The 13,623-nt window shown below is 43.5% G+C and overlaps 1 protein-coding gene across 1 annotated transcript; it reads right to left on the reverse strand.

Annotated features, from left to right (window-relative positions):
- Positions 1–5,069: 5,069 nt before the first annotated feature.
- ZBTB43 (zinc finger and BTB domain containing 43) lies at positions 5,070–11,773 on the reverse strand. Its single transcript, XM_068914846.1, has 2 exons — positions 11,665–11,773; positions 5,070–8,407 (listed from the first exon to the last, which is right to left on the reverse strand). The coding sequence occupies exon 2, from the start codon at positions 8,382–8,384 to the stop codon at positions 6,990–6,992; it is 1,395 nt and encodes a 464-aa protein (XP_068770947.1). The 5' UTR covers positions 8,385–8,407; positions 11,665–11,773; the 3' UTR covers positions 5,070–6,989.
- Between the last annotated feature and the right edge of the window lie 1,850 nt (positions 11,774–13,623).

A 13,623-nucleotide genomic window follows, 5' to 3' on the forward strand; every position in this document is an offset into this window, starting at 1 on the left:
ACGGCGGCCGTGGGCGGTGCCGCCCGCCGCGCGGTCCTGCCGCCCGCCCGCGCACCGGCGCCGCCTGCGTCCCGGGGTGGCGGCCGCCGACGGCAGAGGCCGGTCCGGTCCTGGGGGCCGCCGGCCCCTCGCGGCGCGGCGCGGCGGCAGCCGAGCCAGGCTCCTCGCTGCGGGCCGTGCCCGACCCGTGCCCCTGCTCCCCGCCCCCGGGCAGCGCAGACGTGCGGGCAGCAAGCTCGGGGGGGGGGGGGGGGGGACACCCCCCCGGGCCCTGCAGCCGCGGCCGTCCGTCCCGCCCCCGCGCCGGGCCCCGACACGCTCCGTGCGGCCCCGCCCTTGTCCCTGGCTCCTTCCCAGATTGCTTTAACTAGAACGCCCGTATTTTTGGAGTTTACCCTGACTCTGCTTGCAGCACATTTAGGGCAACAATGCACCGTTTTACCTGACAGCTCACCGTACCTACCGCTCGATACAGACAGAATGACAGATACTGCAGGCACATCCACATCGCCTAACTGGGCACCGTGCTCTGTCTTCTGCAGGCACATCTTTCTCTCCCTATAAAACGTACAGAAGGTCGTCTTCAGAAATTAACTGCTGGAATAGAGCAGCAGCCCAGGTGAGCATCTTCCGACTGCAGCATAAAGAACAAACAGTTAAATAACATAGACACAGAAACACTATTTGTCCATCGGTATCAAAGATAATCAAATGACTGTAATTCTGAACAGAGGGAATATTTAAGGCTTCTCCTTATGTGCATTCACTAAATGTAAATCTAAAGCAACAGCAAATGAACCCACTTGTGTCGTACGCCATTTAAAATTGCTGAAGATGGAAGACTGTGGTAGGTATAAATATTTATTTTTCCAAGAGTTAGCTGAGTATGTTTTAAATGAAAGCAAATTCAGTTTTGTTTCAATAGCAAGCATTCAGATGTTGAGTAAGCAGCGTCAACTATGACCGTTCCATGAGGATTGGAGATGGAGGCTGGATAAAGTAAAATTTTCAGTAAGAATACCTAAATGTCGACAGGAAGAGAAGGAATTCGTCATAAGAAGATCAAGGAAGTTAATCTTTAATAAGTTTTCACAGTGCAAAATTTCTTTCATACTTGGATAAGAAAAAAATTGACATGTATCTGTACCTATTTAAAGTTACCTGTATGCCTTTTGGACATGCAGTCACTGCCACTATTGAATGTTCTGGAATTTTCACACCACCCTGCAAATACTCTACTTGAACTCTGAGATCACTGTGATGTGCAAACCACAGTTATCTTAAAGCCTGTTTGATAAATTTGGACAAATGTGACAACTAAGTAGCTACACTGAAGAAACAGACCCACTTCTACGTATTCATCAGCTTTTCACGTTTTAAAGATCAGGTTTTAGTTTAGCGTTTTATTATGTGAGGCTGGCATGTTTGACATTTCAAGAAGACGCGTTACTAGATGCATTTTTTTCTTTATATATTTAATAAAGTTATATATCAACAACTTTTGGATTTGAAGTTTTGCTGGAGCACTTACCCTTCTGGCAAAAGTGAAATATGAAATACTAGCACTAGACATGCATTCCTTTCATCCAAGCTTAAGAAAACATTTACAAAGTTGACAGATAACATTTATTAAAACATGTCATACAAAAGAGGGGCATGGGACTCTTCTATAAGAAGAAAATATTGAACAGTAACATTAAATTAATTAAAACCATGCTGTACACTTAGGACAGCAATATTTATAGACAAAACTATCCAACCTCTGCAATACAGGCATAACATCTCACAAAATATCAAGATATGCAATTTTACTGTTATAAATGACTTGTTAGAATAAAAACTTATAGCTCATTAAGGAAGATTCACTTGACTTGCATAAACAGTTACATTTCTGGAAGAAATTATGAAACCCCATGGAGAACAAAAGAGGAGCAGCAATTGACAGACACAGGCTTCAAGCAAAATCAGAACTTACAATTTAATCACATTAAAAAGCATACCATTTTCTTTTCCAGCATCTTCCCGTAGGGCACTGACAGTTTACAGCTTATAGCTAAAGAACTCTAGCTATGCAATTAAACATTAACTGACAAAAATAGCAACTTTCCCTTTGCTCTTTTGAGAAAGCTTCTAATTCTGTTAAATCAAAGCAACAAACTCAATATACTGCTGTATGTTCTCATGATTCAGAGACAGGTCACCTTACTGGCACCAGCGTAAAAACGTTGAGATTACAAGATCTGAAGTGTCTCCATTCTTTCAGGATCAATAGTACGGGGATGTCAAGTATTGATTTTAAAATAAAGATACCCAATATATCAGCCTTTGCTCACCCCCCACCCCTTGCTCCTGGATACAGGATAAAATTTCTTAGCATCAGAAACACCTTGGACAAAAAGGGCTAAAACCAAACTTTTTTTTTTTTTTTTTTTTTTTTTTACTAACAGTACCTTCTAGAGTCTACCTGCTCATCTATAAAACAAAGACAGCTGCTGCATGCAACTGCTATGTTTAAAAAAGACCACTGGTGTATGAAATAGGAACCTCCTCCCTCAAAAGGGTCAGACATACTCCTAAACAGAGATCTTAACCCTACACTAAGACGGGTTAAAATTTTTCAGCATTGCAATTACTCAGATTCCACAGTAATGAACACCTTAATTACAGAATGGAATGAAAAGAAACTTAGCTGCAGTATCATTAAGTGTTCTTATCACTGATAGGCCAATGAGTAGCGTCACAGTAACAGGAAATTCTGAAAGCCTCCGGTGTGCACAATGATACTGGCTTTTGGAAAATGTTCACTTTGCTACAGCCAACAGCAGAGGCAGGGGATGTTAATCATAAAAATGCATACAAGTTTCTAAAAGCAGTATCATTACAGCTGATGAAACTTAAGGGGAGATGAATGAAATCCACCCATATACACATGGATTCATATCATATATCTGGATCACTTCCCTCCTCACCACAAACAAGAAGTAATTATTTATATCTTGAACAAGTCCATCCCATCAGTGATGCTTAAGAGCTTGACAGAAGCTGAATTTCTTGTTCTTAGTTTACTATGTACAGCTCTGTTGGGCATAAATAGCAGGGTCTCAGTAGCAAGGGGCTGCAAGGGTCACTTGTGTGGGAGGAGGTCATGAACTGCCCTATGCCAGCCAAAACAGGTTCCAGCCAGCTCTGAAACCAATGTAAACAACACATTGCATGCCAAAACTTCAACCAGAAGAGCATGTGGCACCTCTCCTTCAACATATTTAAGGGGCAGCAGCTGCTAGTGGGAGATGTAGGGAGACACATAAGGAAGAGATGCTCTTGGGGAAATATGCTTGGAAACAAGAGGAGAAATGGACGAGATGCTCTTGGGAAGACACGTGGAGGAAAGATTGTTGAGGATATGAATGGAGATGCCGTCTTGGAAGGAGGTACTCCATGCCAGAGGAGGTGCAGCTCTGGGGGAATGTGGCCCCTGCATAAGCCATGCACTTCTGAGGTGATTGCATCCCATAGGAGACCCATGCCAGAGCAGGTACACCCCTGAAGAAGACTGTGGCTCATGGAGAAACCACACGAGGCAGTGACGCTGAGAAGCCCAGAGCAGCAGAAAAGAGCAATACACATATGATGCCAACTTCCTGTGCCACCTGTCACCTCACCAAGGAATTGTGAGCAACTGAGTGCAGCCCCTGGTGAACACAAGGAAAATCAAGACCAGGAAAGGGGGAAATAAAGGTGTTTGACTTGAGCAGAGCCTTGGGGAAGGAGGAGAAAAGGTGTTTCCTCAAGTGTTTGGTTGTACTTTGTTTTCATTTTCTCAATACCTGAATCAGCGATTAGAAGTTTGTTAACTGGCAATAAATTAAATTCAGTAAAAAAATACCCCCAGCTGAGACTGTTTTGCCTCCGATAACAGGTCATGAAAAAGTAAGGATTTCAGAAAAATATCTCAAACTTCCCTTAAATCATCATACTCTCAATTAGATCAAGACAATCACATCAGTATTTTCCTGTAATCAAGTACTTTCATATGGATTAACATCAGAAAGCCAAGTGTTACCAAAAAAAAAAAAAAAAATCAGTGGAGCAACACTGTTGGAGTTTCAAGACAATGTCATAATACTGGGTAAAACAGTAATAAGCCGCTATGAAAAAATTACTATTCATGATAAATCACTAAAAAGGATATGGTTCTATAACATGATCTGCTGTACCTGTATAAAACCTTTAAAGTGTCTCTCTCAGTACATTTTATTTTAAAGCTTTATTTCACAGTAATCTAGCTGCAAATAGGGGTAATGTTTCACTTTCAAATGTCCCATATAAAAGTCATTCCAAGCTGGTAAAAGAAATGGTTTTGCTGGCAGCTCTGTAGGATGGTCTGGTTTTAATGGAAATAATTTTTTCTTGGCTGTGGTTCTCAGCCCGGGATTTCTGACCAGCTTTTTTTATGGTTAAACGGGAAGAGGCACCATTAACCTCTTTTATGTAACACTGGTGTCACAATTTGAAAGGGGTTGAGAACCAATGTAAAATACAAGATCATTCTTGAAACGAGTATGAGAATACCTTCCTCAAATGTAATGATGATACTTGCAGAAATGACACCCTGTATGTGGTAAGGCCTTGGAGAACGGAAAGATAGGGCCAGTGAGTGCAGAACCCTTTCCTCTACACTCATGTAAACAGGCAAGCATTATAAGTTTTAATATTAAAAAGACAGTGTTAGCAGTGTGGAAACAAACCATAAAGGGAATATCATTTCTAAGTTTAAAAAACATACGTATAAAGATTTCTTTTTTTTTAAATACAAAGTGCTTCTATACATTAAGCAGGTTACAGTGTTAGTGAGCAAATCCCTGTTTAGTTACCTTGATTACAAGGGTTATACATGGCCACCATGGTATATCGTAGAGTTCAATCAAGTGCTAAGAATAGGAACTCCTTGGTGCTACCATTCATACCCATTGCCAGCAATGGTTTCATCATATTTGGGAATATCTCTTTTAACAAAGATCCATATGAAAAATATCTGAAGCTTCAAAAGATTAAGAGTTAAGAGCCTCTAACAAAAAATTAAGATTTATAAGTAAAATGCCAGAAAAAAAGTTACAGTAATTACAGCTCACTGAGTAATAAACCCCAGCTTGCACCAGACATTCATGTTCACGATAACAGTTTGGCCACATCTTACAACAATTTTAAATTGGGAGTTCAAAAAAGCATCTAAATGAGAATTATCTTTGTGTAGTTTTGCTTCAACATACAGGGTCATCTGTTTTTTTTTTTTTTTAAAGCATGTTATTCTGCAGATTGCAGTATCTAATATGTACATTGGGGCCAGACAGGCTTAGAAGGCCTTTGATGCTGGTTAACTTTTTTTTAGTCACACGTTATCAGCGCATTACTTGGACATCACCCCTTTAATTATAGCCAGTCTATGCTCTAAAAGCTCTTTCCTTTTTACACTAGATTTCAGTAAACAACAAAGAAGGGTTAAACTGCTTTTGCGTAGGAAAGCACTAAACTTTCAACCCCCAAATCCTGTTGCCTCCTTCACAATTGATGCCCTCACTCTACCTGCAGAGCTGGCAGTATCTCTCAAAACTACAAACGCTTCTCCATCTGTCTCCAGTAATGAAAGCCCAGCATACAGATCCTCAACCTAATAGAGCACAAGTGCCACTTTCCTGACAAAAATCCAGACTTGAGACGTGACCATGGTACCACATTCTGCAGTACCATTAACGGATCCAAATTTTATACTTTCTACCTTTTTTTCTCCCCCCAAACAAGCAGTTTCATTCCAAGAGGCAAACAACTCTGGCTGCTTGTGATCACATGTAACCAGTCACAGTAGTTCAGTACCAGGAATCTGTATTATAGCTCATAATGTTCAAACAGTAAAGAATTAAGTGTATAAATACCTATCAATGACTAAATCATTTCCCTAAAGAGATTTCTAAAACTAGACAGAAGTTCTCAAACAAGTCTTAGTACCAAAAAAAAGGTCAATTTGTAAATATACAGAGTTTGGTACTTGCTACTGTAGTAAGCCATAAAAACCGGAACACAAGGCTACAGTTAAAAGGTATGAGTGTTTTGAATAAGATTCAAATATTACATCTCCCTTTAAAATTTTTTTTGACAATACATACTTATTACACACACTTCTAAAAGCTCTCATGATATAGCAATTAAAATTGAGAGTCAAACCAAGAGCCATACAGCATTAGGCCCTAAAGGAGCAAAGACAAATTACATTTAAAATAGTTTTAAGTTTATATAGTGCTCAACTATATTTAAGTGCTTTACAGACTCTTTAAATAGAAATAAGCACAAAATTACACAACTAGATGTTTTACTAAAGATGGATAAAAAATGGAAGACAGATAAAGAAAAGCCAAATCAGCTTTAATACAGCCTTTCATTAAGCAATACAATAAAGGCTATTTAATAAAGCATGTTAAGCATGTTGGCAGTCTCCAGTTTGAGGTGGAATTATGTTTTTTTTTTTTCCTCTCCGTTAAAACATGAATCATGCAAATTTTATTAACAGGTAGCCCGCATAACCCGGTGTGGTCATCCTTGTTCTCTTTCCCACTAAGGCTACCTGAATAGCTGCTTTATGCAAATATTTGCAGAGTTTGGGTCAATTTAGAATTGGGTTTTACTGTGAATTTACAAGACTTAGAAAAACAATGGGGTTTCTGAATACTGCTGCAATGGCAGTCAGCAATATCACAAAGACCTTACAGACCTCATTTGGCAAGTTAATCTTTCAGATTAACCATTTGCACTTCACACATTAACACACCTGCAGTAACACTGTGGAAAATAAAAAAAGTTTGGTCTGCTCATACCAGCATAATCATTAGAACGTGTTTTTTATGAGAATTTAAATTTCACAATAGCAAGTACCAGACACTATTTGCATAATTAGTTTATTTTGCTTACTCCACTAAACAAATGTAAGCTCTAATGTTTTAGTTCATCTCAGTAGTACTCTGCTCAGCTTTAGAAGCTTGATACGATTTGGTACAAGAGGTTACATGCCGGTGAAAACTGTCCCGCCACATAAATCTTTTTCCACAGATGTTACACTCGTATGGTTTTATGCCTGTATGAATTTTCATATGGCCAACAAGATGGTGTTTCATTTTGAATTTCTTACCGCAGACACCACAGCCGTAAGGTCGAAGACCAAGGTGCATACTCATATGCCGATCTCGCTGACTCTTGTGTGTAAAGCTTTTACCACACTGACAAGGATATAGCTTATCAGCATGTGAGAATCCAGTGAGGGATGTTTCTTCTTTAATTCCTGTAGCCATTTCAATACCTTCACCATAACCTGTTGCTATCATAAGATCCTGTCTGTGAGCACTTAAATTTCCATCTGCCCTTTCACCAGAAAACTCCTCCATAGAAGAGCCATAGAAGTCAACTTGCTCATCATAATTACTTTCATCTGCCTGTTCATCAAATTCTGCTTCCATCTTTTTGTCACCTATATGAAAGTCTTCAACACCTGAAGACTGGATTGAATGATCTGCCTGAATGGCATTCATGGATTCAGAAACTTGGTGTTCATCATAAGGATTATCAACACCTTCACAGTCCTGTTCAAATCTTTCTGGTTTCACATGGATCCACCGCTTGTGAGACATGATGCTGGGTTTGCTATATATAGGTCTTGTATATTGATACTCTGCACTATCACTAGTCCCTTCTTCACCATCCTGACTTGTCATTCCTGTGCTGAGTCTATCATGTTCTGTTGAAGAATTACTGGGAAGGTACTCGTGTTCTGTTAGTTGACATGACAGTTCATCTTTAGAGCTTTCTTCTTCATTTTCGCCATCCCTCAGCTCCTGCACTTTGTGGAATTCTGTCTGTCCTCCAGAGCCAAGTTCAAAGGTTTCAACAAGGCCGTTGTAACTACTACTACTCGGGGACTGATGATCACTGCCATGGTTCATCTTCTGACAGAGAACTGTTGGGTTCCCCTCTAGCACTTCAGTGCATTTATCTACTACATGCCACATCTGAAGAAAGCTTGCTGCTGTCAAATAACTTACTATTTCTGGAGCAGGCATAACCAACCGACCTGTATAGGTAGACAGAAGAATGTTTTCAAATACTCTTGGATTCATCACATCAGGCAGGACTATCCGCCTGCTATTTTTCAGGAGCACCTGATCACAGAAGTAAGGTGAACTAGCTGCAAGAACAGCTTTATGGGCTCTGAAGAGATGGCCCTGAACTACAATGGACACATCACATAATTGTCCTTGCTGGCGCTGCTGGTTTAACTTCTGCAAAATGGTGCTAGAAAAATCTGGAAATTCCACTCGAAAAGAGCTTGATCCAGACTCCATTTCATTACAAATCTAGTGTTGTGCTGCAAGAGGAAAAGAAGAGAGAGAAGGATCAGAAATTCTGCTTAGTAAAGTTTGGTCTTTCCAGTTGCTTATATTCAAATTTTTTTCTTTAAGGAATAACATCTAATGGACTCGTACAGAAGTCGACTCAAAACTTTTGGGAACCTGTGTCACTGGCCTATTTTTATCTTCCCCCCTCCATTTCATCTTTTCCCTTTTTGAAAGTTATATCAAGGCCACAAATTCCCATGCCAACACATCTTGCTGCACTTCATCTATCCACAAGCACTCATCATCTACAGCAGAAGTTAGGAACAGATTTACCTAGTTGACAGAATGATTATTCAAGCATGAGTTTAGGATAACAAAAACAATTATTTGATGAAACTTTAGCAGTAGAGTTAACTGCAGGATGTCCTAGAGTTTGTAAAGGTGTATGAAAGATTCTGCATTTCAACTGCCAAACAAATAATCTCATTAATCCCCCAATAAAGACTGACTGTACTCTTATGAAATGTTCCACCTTAAACAAAGTTTTCAAAAGTCATCATATTGATTCATTCAACAACAAAGGCGGCATAGAGTCCTAGTGAGAATGAGGCTTATGACTCTTCCAGGGGTATTTCCCTGTCATTTTATTAGATGAAAGTTGAAAGAGCAACATCCTGTGCAGTTGCAACACTACAATCCAATCCTTTCTTTCTGAGCTTTTTCAGATGTTATTACAAGATTCCTTAATTTAACATTTTAAATTATGTAAACAGGAAAGCGATACCTGAGCTGTACAGAATTTTTTGCATATGTACCTTGTATATGTGTGACAATGCAACAAAATTAGAGGCTAGAAGCTCAGCTAATAGCTCAGATTTTAATGTTTGTATTCCCACATGATCCAGATGTCTTACCACAAAGTTGATGTCATCTTAAGTAATAAAACTGTTCAAAATTTCTGCCTTAAATTTGAAGTTTAAGATAAATTTACATGTTTTTAAACATGAGAAATAATGACCAGTCATGAAAGACCAAGATTAACTCCCTGAATAAGTTAAATTTGTGCAATTTTTCAACTACATCATGTTTAAATTGAATACAATAGAACTCTGAAAGCCATGAAATAACAAGCAGCTTTCCCCTGTCAAATTCTGTTTCTCATCAGTAGGGAAGTGTCAAAATTTTAATAGATAGGGCTGTGCACCTTAGAGACAATATTTAGGAAGCTAGCAGACAGCACACACAGAATTTTAAGCACTTTTTGAATATGGTGCAAAAATAGACACTGAATTACAAACAGTTGCAGGACTCCAACTGAAGTAGTTCTATGGAGAAATGAAATGTAGAAAACATGATTATGAATCCTCGCTACAGATAACGTGCAAAATAACCACAGTACTTTCTACACAGTTACATAACTGTCAATAGAAAAATGTGCTGACTGGTGCACTGTGTTAAGATGCCAGAATTTGGCACAAATGCATGGCTGCTAAGAAGACGACAGCAATGTTTGCATACAAAATATAGATGGCTCAGGAGCGATTATGCACTTTGAAATTTACTGTTTTACCAGTTAGTTTAACTTTTCATTTTCAACACTCCTCAGTCTTTCCTCAAAGCATCAAGCTAGAAACGATTATGCACATCCTTGAACAAACTGCTTGAGATGCATTCCCAAAAGTATCTGAAAAATCTCAACATGAAGGTGCAAAATTGAAATCAGCATATTTTCCCCCTTTTAAATTAAAAGGGAAAAGAGTCTAGGGACAGTAAGCAATTCACCAGAAGTAAAGTATGACAAACTGTCATACCTCAGGTGCAAATGTGGAATTTGTACTGAATATTACTATACTTATAATTTCGCTATTTTTTAGCTAGTCTGAGAACAATTTGTCTGATGGGGAACATAAGCTGTTCTGCAATCTGAATAAGTCTTGATTTAGTAAATCTAACAGAATATTAGAAATAGCAGCTTTTAAATGACTTTCTTGGAAAGGAAGCTCTCTGAAGCATTTGCAGTTAAACTGATCTTCTCAAAATCATGACCTATGTAATAGCAATAAAGAGTATTTGCACTTTGAAATTTACTGTTTTACCAGTTAGTTTAATTTTTCATTTTCAACACTCCTCAGTCTTTCCTCAAAGCATCAGTCCTTCTATATACCTGTAATACCAACCCACTTCAAGAAACCAGATCAGCTGCTTATATTTATCACTGAGTAACAGAATACTGTCAGCACTAGTGTTACATATTTTTTCCACTTTGCTTAAAACAAGTGGACAAAATTATTGAAGTACATTTCTTCAACATAATAAATCGTTATCTAATACAATGATCATTACAAAATATTTTTTTAAAAGCAGCATTTATATGCAGATGTGTAAATTCTTTATCTCCTTTCAGAATATTCCCAGACATAAGCATCTATTCTACAATGCTTGCCTACAACAAAGATACCCTTTTATGATACATTCAATTGAAATTTAAATAGGCATGCCTGCACACCTAACAATTGCTAGCCTGAACTGCCATCCTTCAAAAAGGACACAGCTTAGTCCAAGAAGCAAATATAGCTTGGAAAACATATTTATTCACCATTGAAACAATTCCATTAGGGAGCAGAGCTGATATTATATATACCGAACTAACATGAAAAGCAAAGCCATCTAAACACACATAAGATATTTTTAACTATACATTTCAAGAATATTTGGGTTTTTCCTTCTGCAGAGGTTTTACTTCCTCCTTTTACAACCTGTTCTGTTTCTGCTTTTTCTCTACCCACGTCATAGAGAGCAAAGTTTTTCTATTTTAACCCACAACAAGTTTTTAGTCTCCAGGCTGGAACGCTCAGATGAAACACGCAAAGCAAACGTTACTGGCTTAAAAACAAAGTCACTTTCAAAAGCGCAGCACGCGGTTCCTCGAGGCCGTCGTACATAAAGCCTCCTGAAAGACGCGATTGTTTTACCCCAGCCGCGGCAGCCGCCCGCGGCTCATCCGCACCAGCGGCGGCGGGACCGGCCTCCGCCGGCTCCGCAGGCCCCGCGGCCGCCGACGGCCCCGCCCCGCCCGGCCCGGCCCCCGCCGCCGCCGCCGCCGCCGCCGCCGCCGTCCCCGCGCCGCGCGGTTCCCGGGCCCGGCGACGGCGGCGGGGCGGGGCCGCGCCGGGGCCGCGCTCGGGGCTCGCCGGGGGGCGGGGGCGGCCAGGCCTCGCGCGCCGCCCCAGAGCGGGCCCGCGGAGCCGGGGCGGCGGCAGCGCGGCCCCCGGCGGCGACCTCTCACCTGGGGGCCTCAGCGTCCCTCGCATAGCGGGTGCGGCCCGGCTCCAGGCGCGGCGCCACCGCCGCAGCTTCCCCGCCGCCGCCGCCGCCGCCACCACCACCGCCGCCGCTGCCCGGCCCACACCGGAAACCGCCTCCCTGCCAGCGCTTCCGCATCCGGGTCCCGCGGCGGGCGGCCCCGCCCCTTCCTGCCCGAGCCCGAGCCCAGGGGCAGCCGGGAAGAGGCGGCGGGGGGCAGCGGAGCCCGGCGGCGGCGGCGGCCGCGGTGGGAGGGGCTCGGGGAGCAGCGGAGCCCGGCGGCGGCGGCGGCGGCGGCGGCGGGGGGCAGCGGAGCCCGGCGGCGGCGGCGGGGGGCTGGGGGCTCGGGGCTCAGGGGGCAGCGGAGCCCGGCGGCGGTTGCGGCGGCGGGGGGGCTCGGGGGGCAGCGGAGCCCGGCGGCGGTTGCGGCGGCGGCGGGGGGCTGGGGGCTCGGGGGGCAGCGGAGCCCGGCGGCGGCGGCGGCGGCGGGAGGGGCTCGGGGGGCAGCGGAGCCCGGCGGCGGGAGGGGCTCGGGGGGCGGCGGAGCCCGGCGGCGGCGGGGGGGCTGGGGGCTCGGGGGGCAGCGGAGCCCGGCGGCGGCGGCGGCGGCGGGAGGGGCTCGGGGGGCAGCGGAGCCCGGCGGCGGTTGCGGCGGCGGCGGGGGGCTGGGGGCTCGGGGGGCGGCGGAGCCCGGCGGCGGCGGGGGGGCTGGGGGCTGGGGGCTGGGGGCTCGGGGGGCAGCGGAGCCCGGCGGCGGCGGCGGTGCCTCGGAGGCCGCGGGGAGGGCGCCGCCGAGGAGCGAGTGGCCGCGGGCAGCGCTGGAGCCTCGTCAGCGGCTGGAAAGGGCGGCTGCGGGGCGGGAGCGCGGGGCGGGAGCGCGGGGCGGGAGCGCTGGCCCGCGGCAGCAGCAGGGCCCGCAGCGCCGGTCGTTCGCTGCCTAAGGCGTTTCACGGAGCAGGTGCGGTCTAACGCCTTGAGAACGCACAGAGAGGCGATCGCACTGGAGCAGCACAGTGACGTTCCCCAGTCCAGCATCTTTTTCTTTATATTGGCAAGTTAATGGGTTTCAGGGGAAAGGGTAACAAATTTCTAGTAGGAAATTTTGTAAGAATTTGTACTCAAGAAAAGTTTGTTTTTGCCACAGTATTTGTGGTCTGAGCATGTGCTGAGGCATTATATCTATGGCCAAAAATCATGCCTTTATTTTAAGTTATTACAGCTTCTTCCTGCAATGCTTAAAGTACTTTATGTAATGTTCTTCTGCGGGAGCTACATCTATATGTAAGGAAGGCCTGAATCCCGTGAAGTCCTTTCCCTGCGTTCTAAATACCTGACACACACGTTCTTCCAATCAATTTCTCTGAATGAGTTTGGCACTCTCCTTTGTGTTTTCCTGATTGTGTAGAGCCAGGAATCATTCAGCGAGGACTCCGCGTGTAGAAATGCAGCACCAGATGAATATACAACAAGCACTGTTGTAATGAAATACATGTTAATAAATTATTCTATTTGTGTAAAAAGAGATTGATGTTTCTGTATATCCAGATGGGATCCCACTTACGCGTTGGCAGAGGGGAAATGACTTTTTGGAATAGCCCTCCATCCACTGATATGTGTGAAATACATAAAAATGGACAGATGGGATAAATCTTTGTATCCACTTTCAGGTTTTTCCCTTACTTTCATAAACTGTCTAGATTTTCGATATGAAATTTAGAGCAAGATTATGTTTAGGATTCTTTTAATGTTGAGAATAACTGAATTAGGAAACAGATGGTTTAGGAGTTGCTCCCAAAGCATAGCGATGTTGCTATACTGGCCATGAGAACAAAGTCTTAGAGCTGAATCAAGCTTCAAGCCTCTAACAAGGTAGGTAAAAGCTTTAAAAATGGTCTGAGAGAGTTGTGCCAGAAGCTGCTCTGTTTGTTCTGAATCCCTTGGA

This window comes from Struthio camelus, chromosome 20 (genome assembly GCF_040807025.1).
Source record: "Struthio camelus isolate bStrCam1 chromosome 20, bStrCam1.hap1, whole genome shotgun sequence".
NCBI classification, from domain to species: Eukaryota; Metazoa; Chordata; class Aves; order Struthioniformes; family Struthionidae; genus Struthio; species Struthio camelus.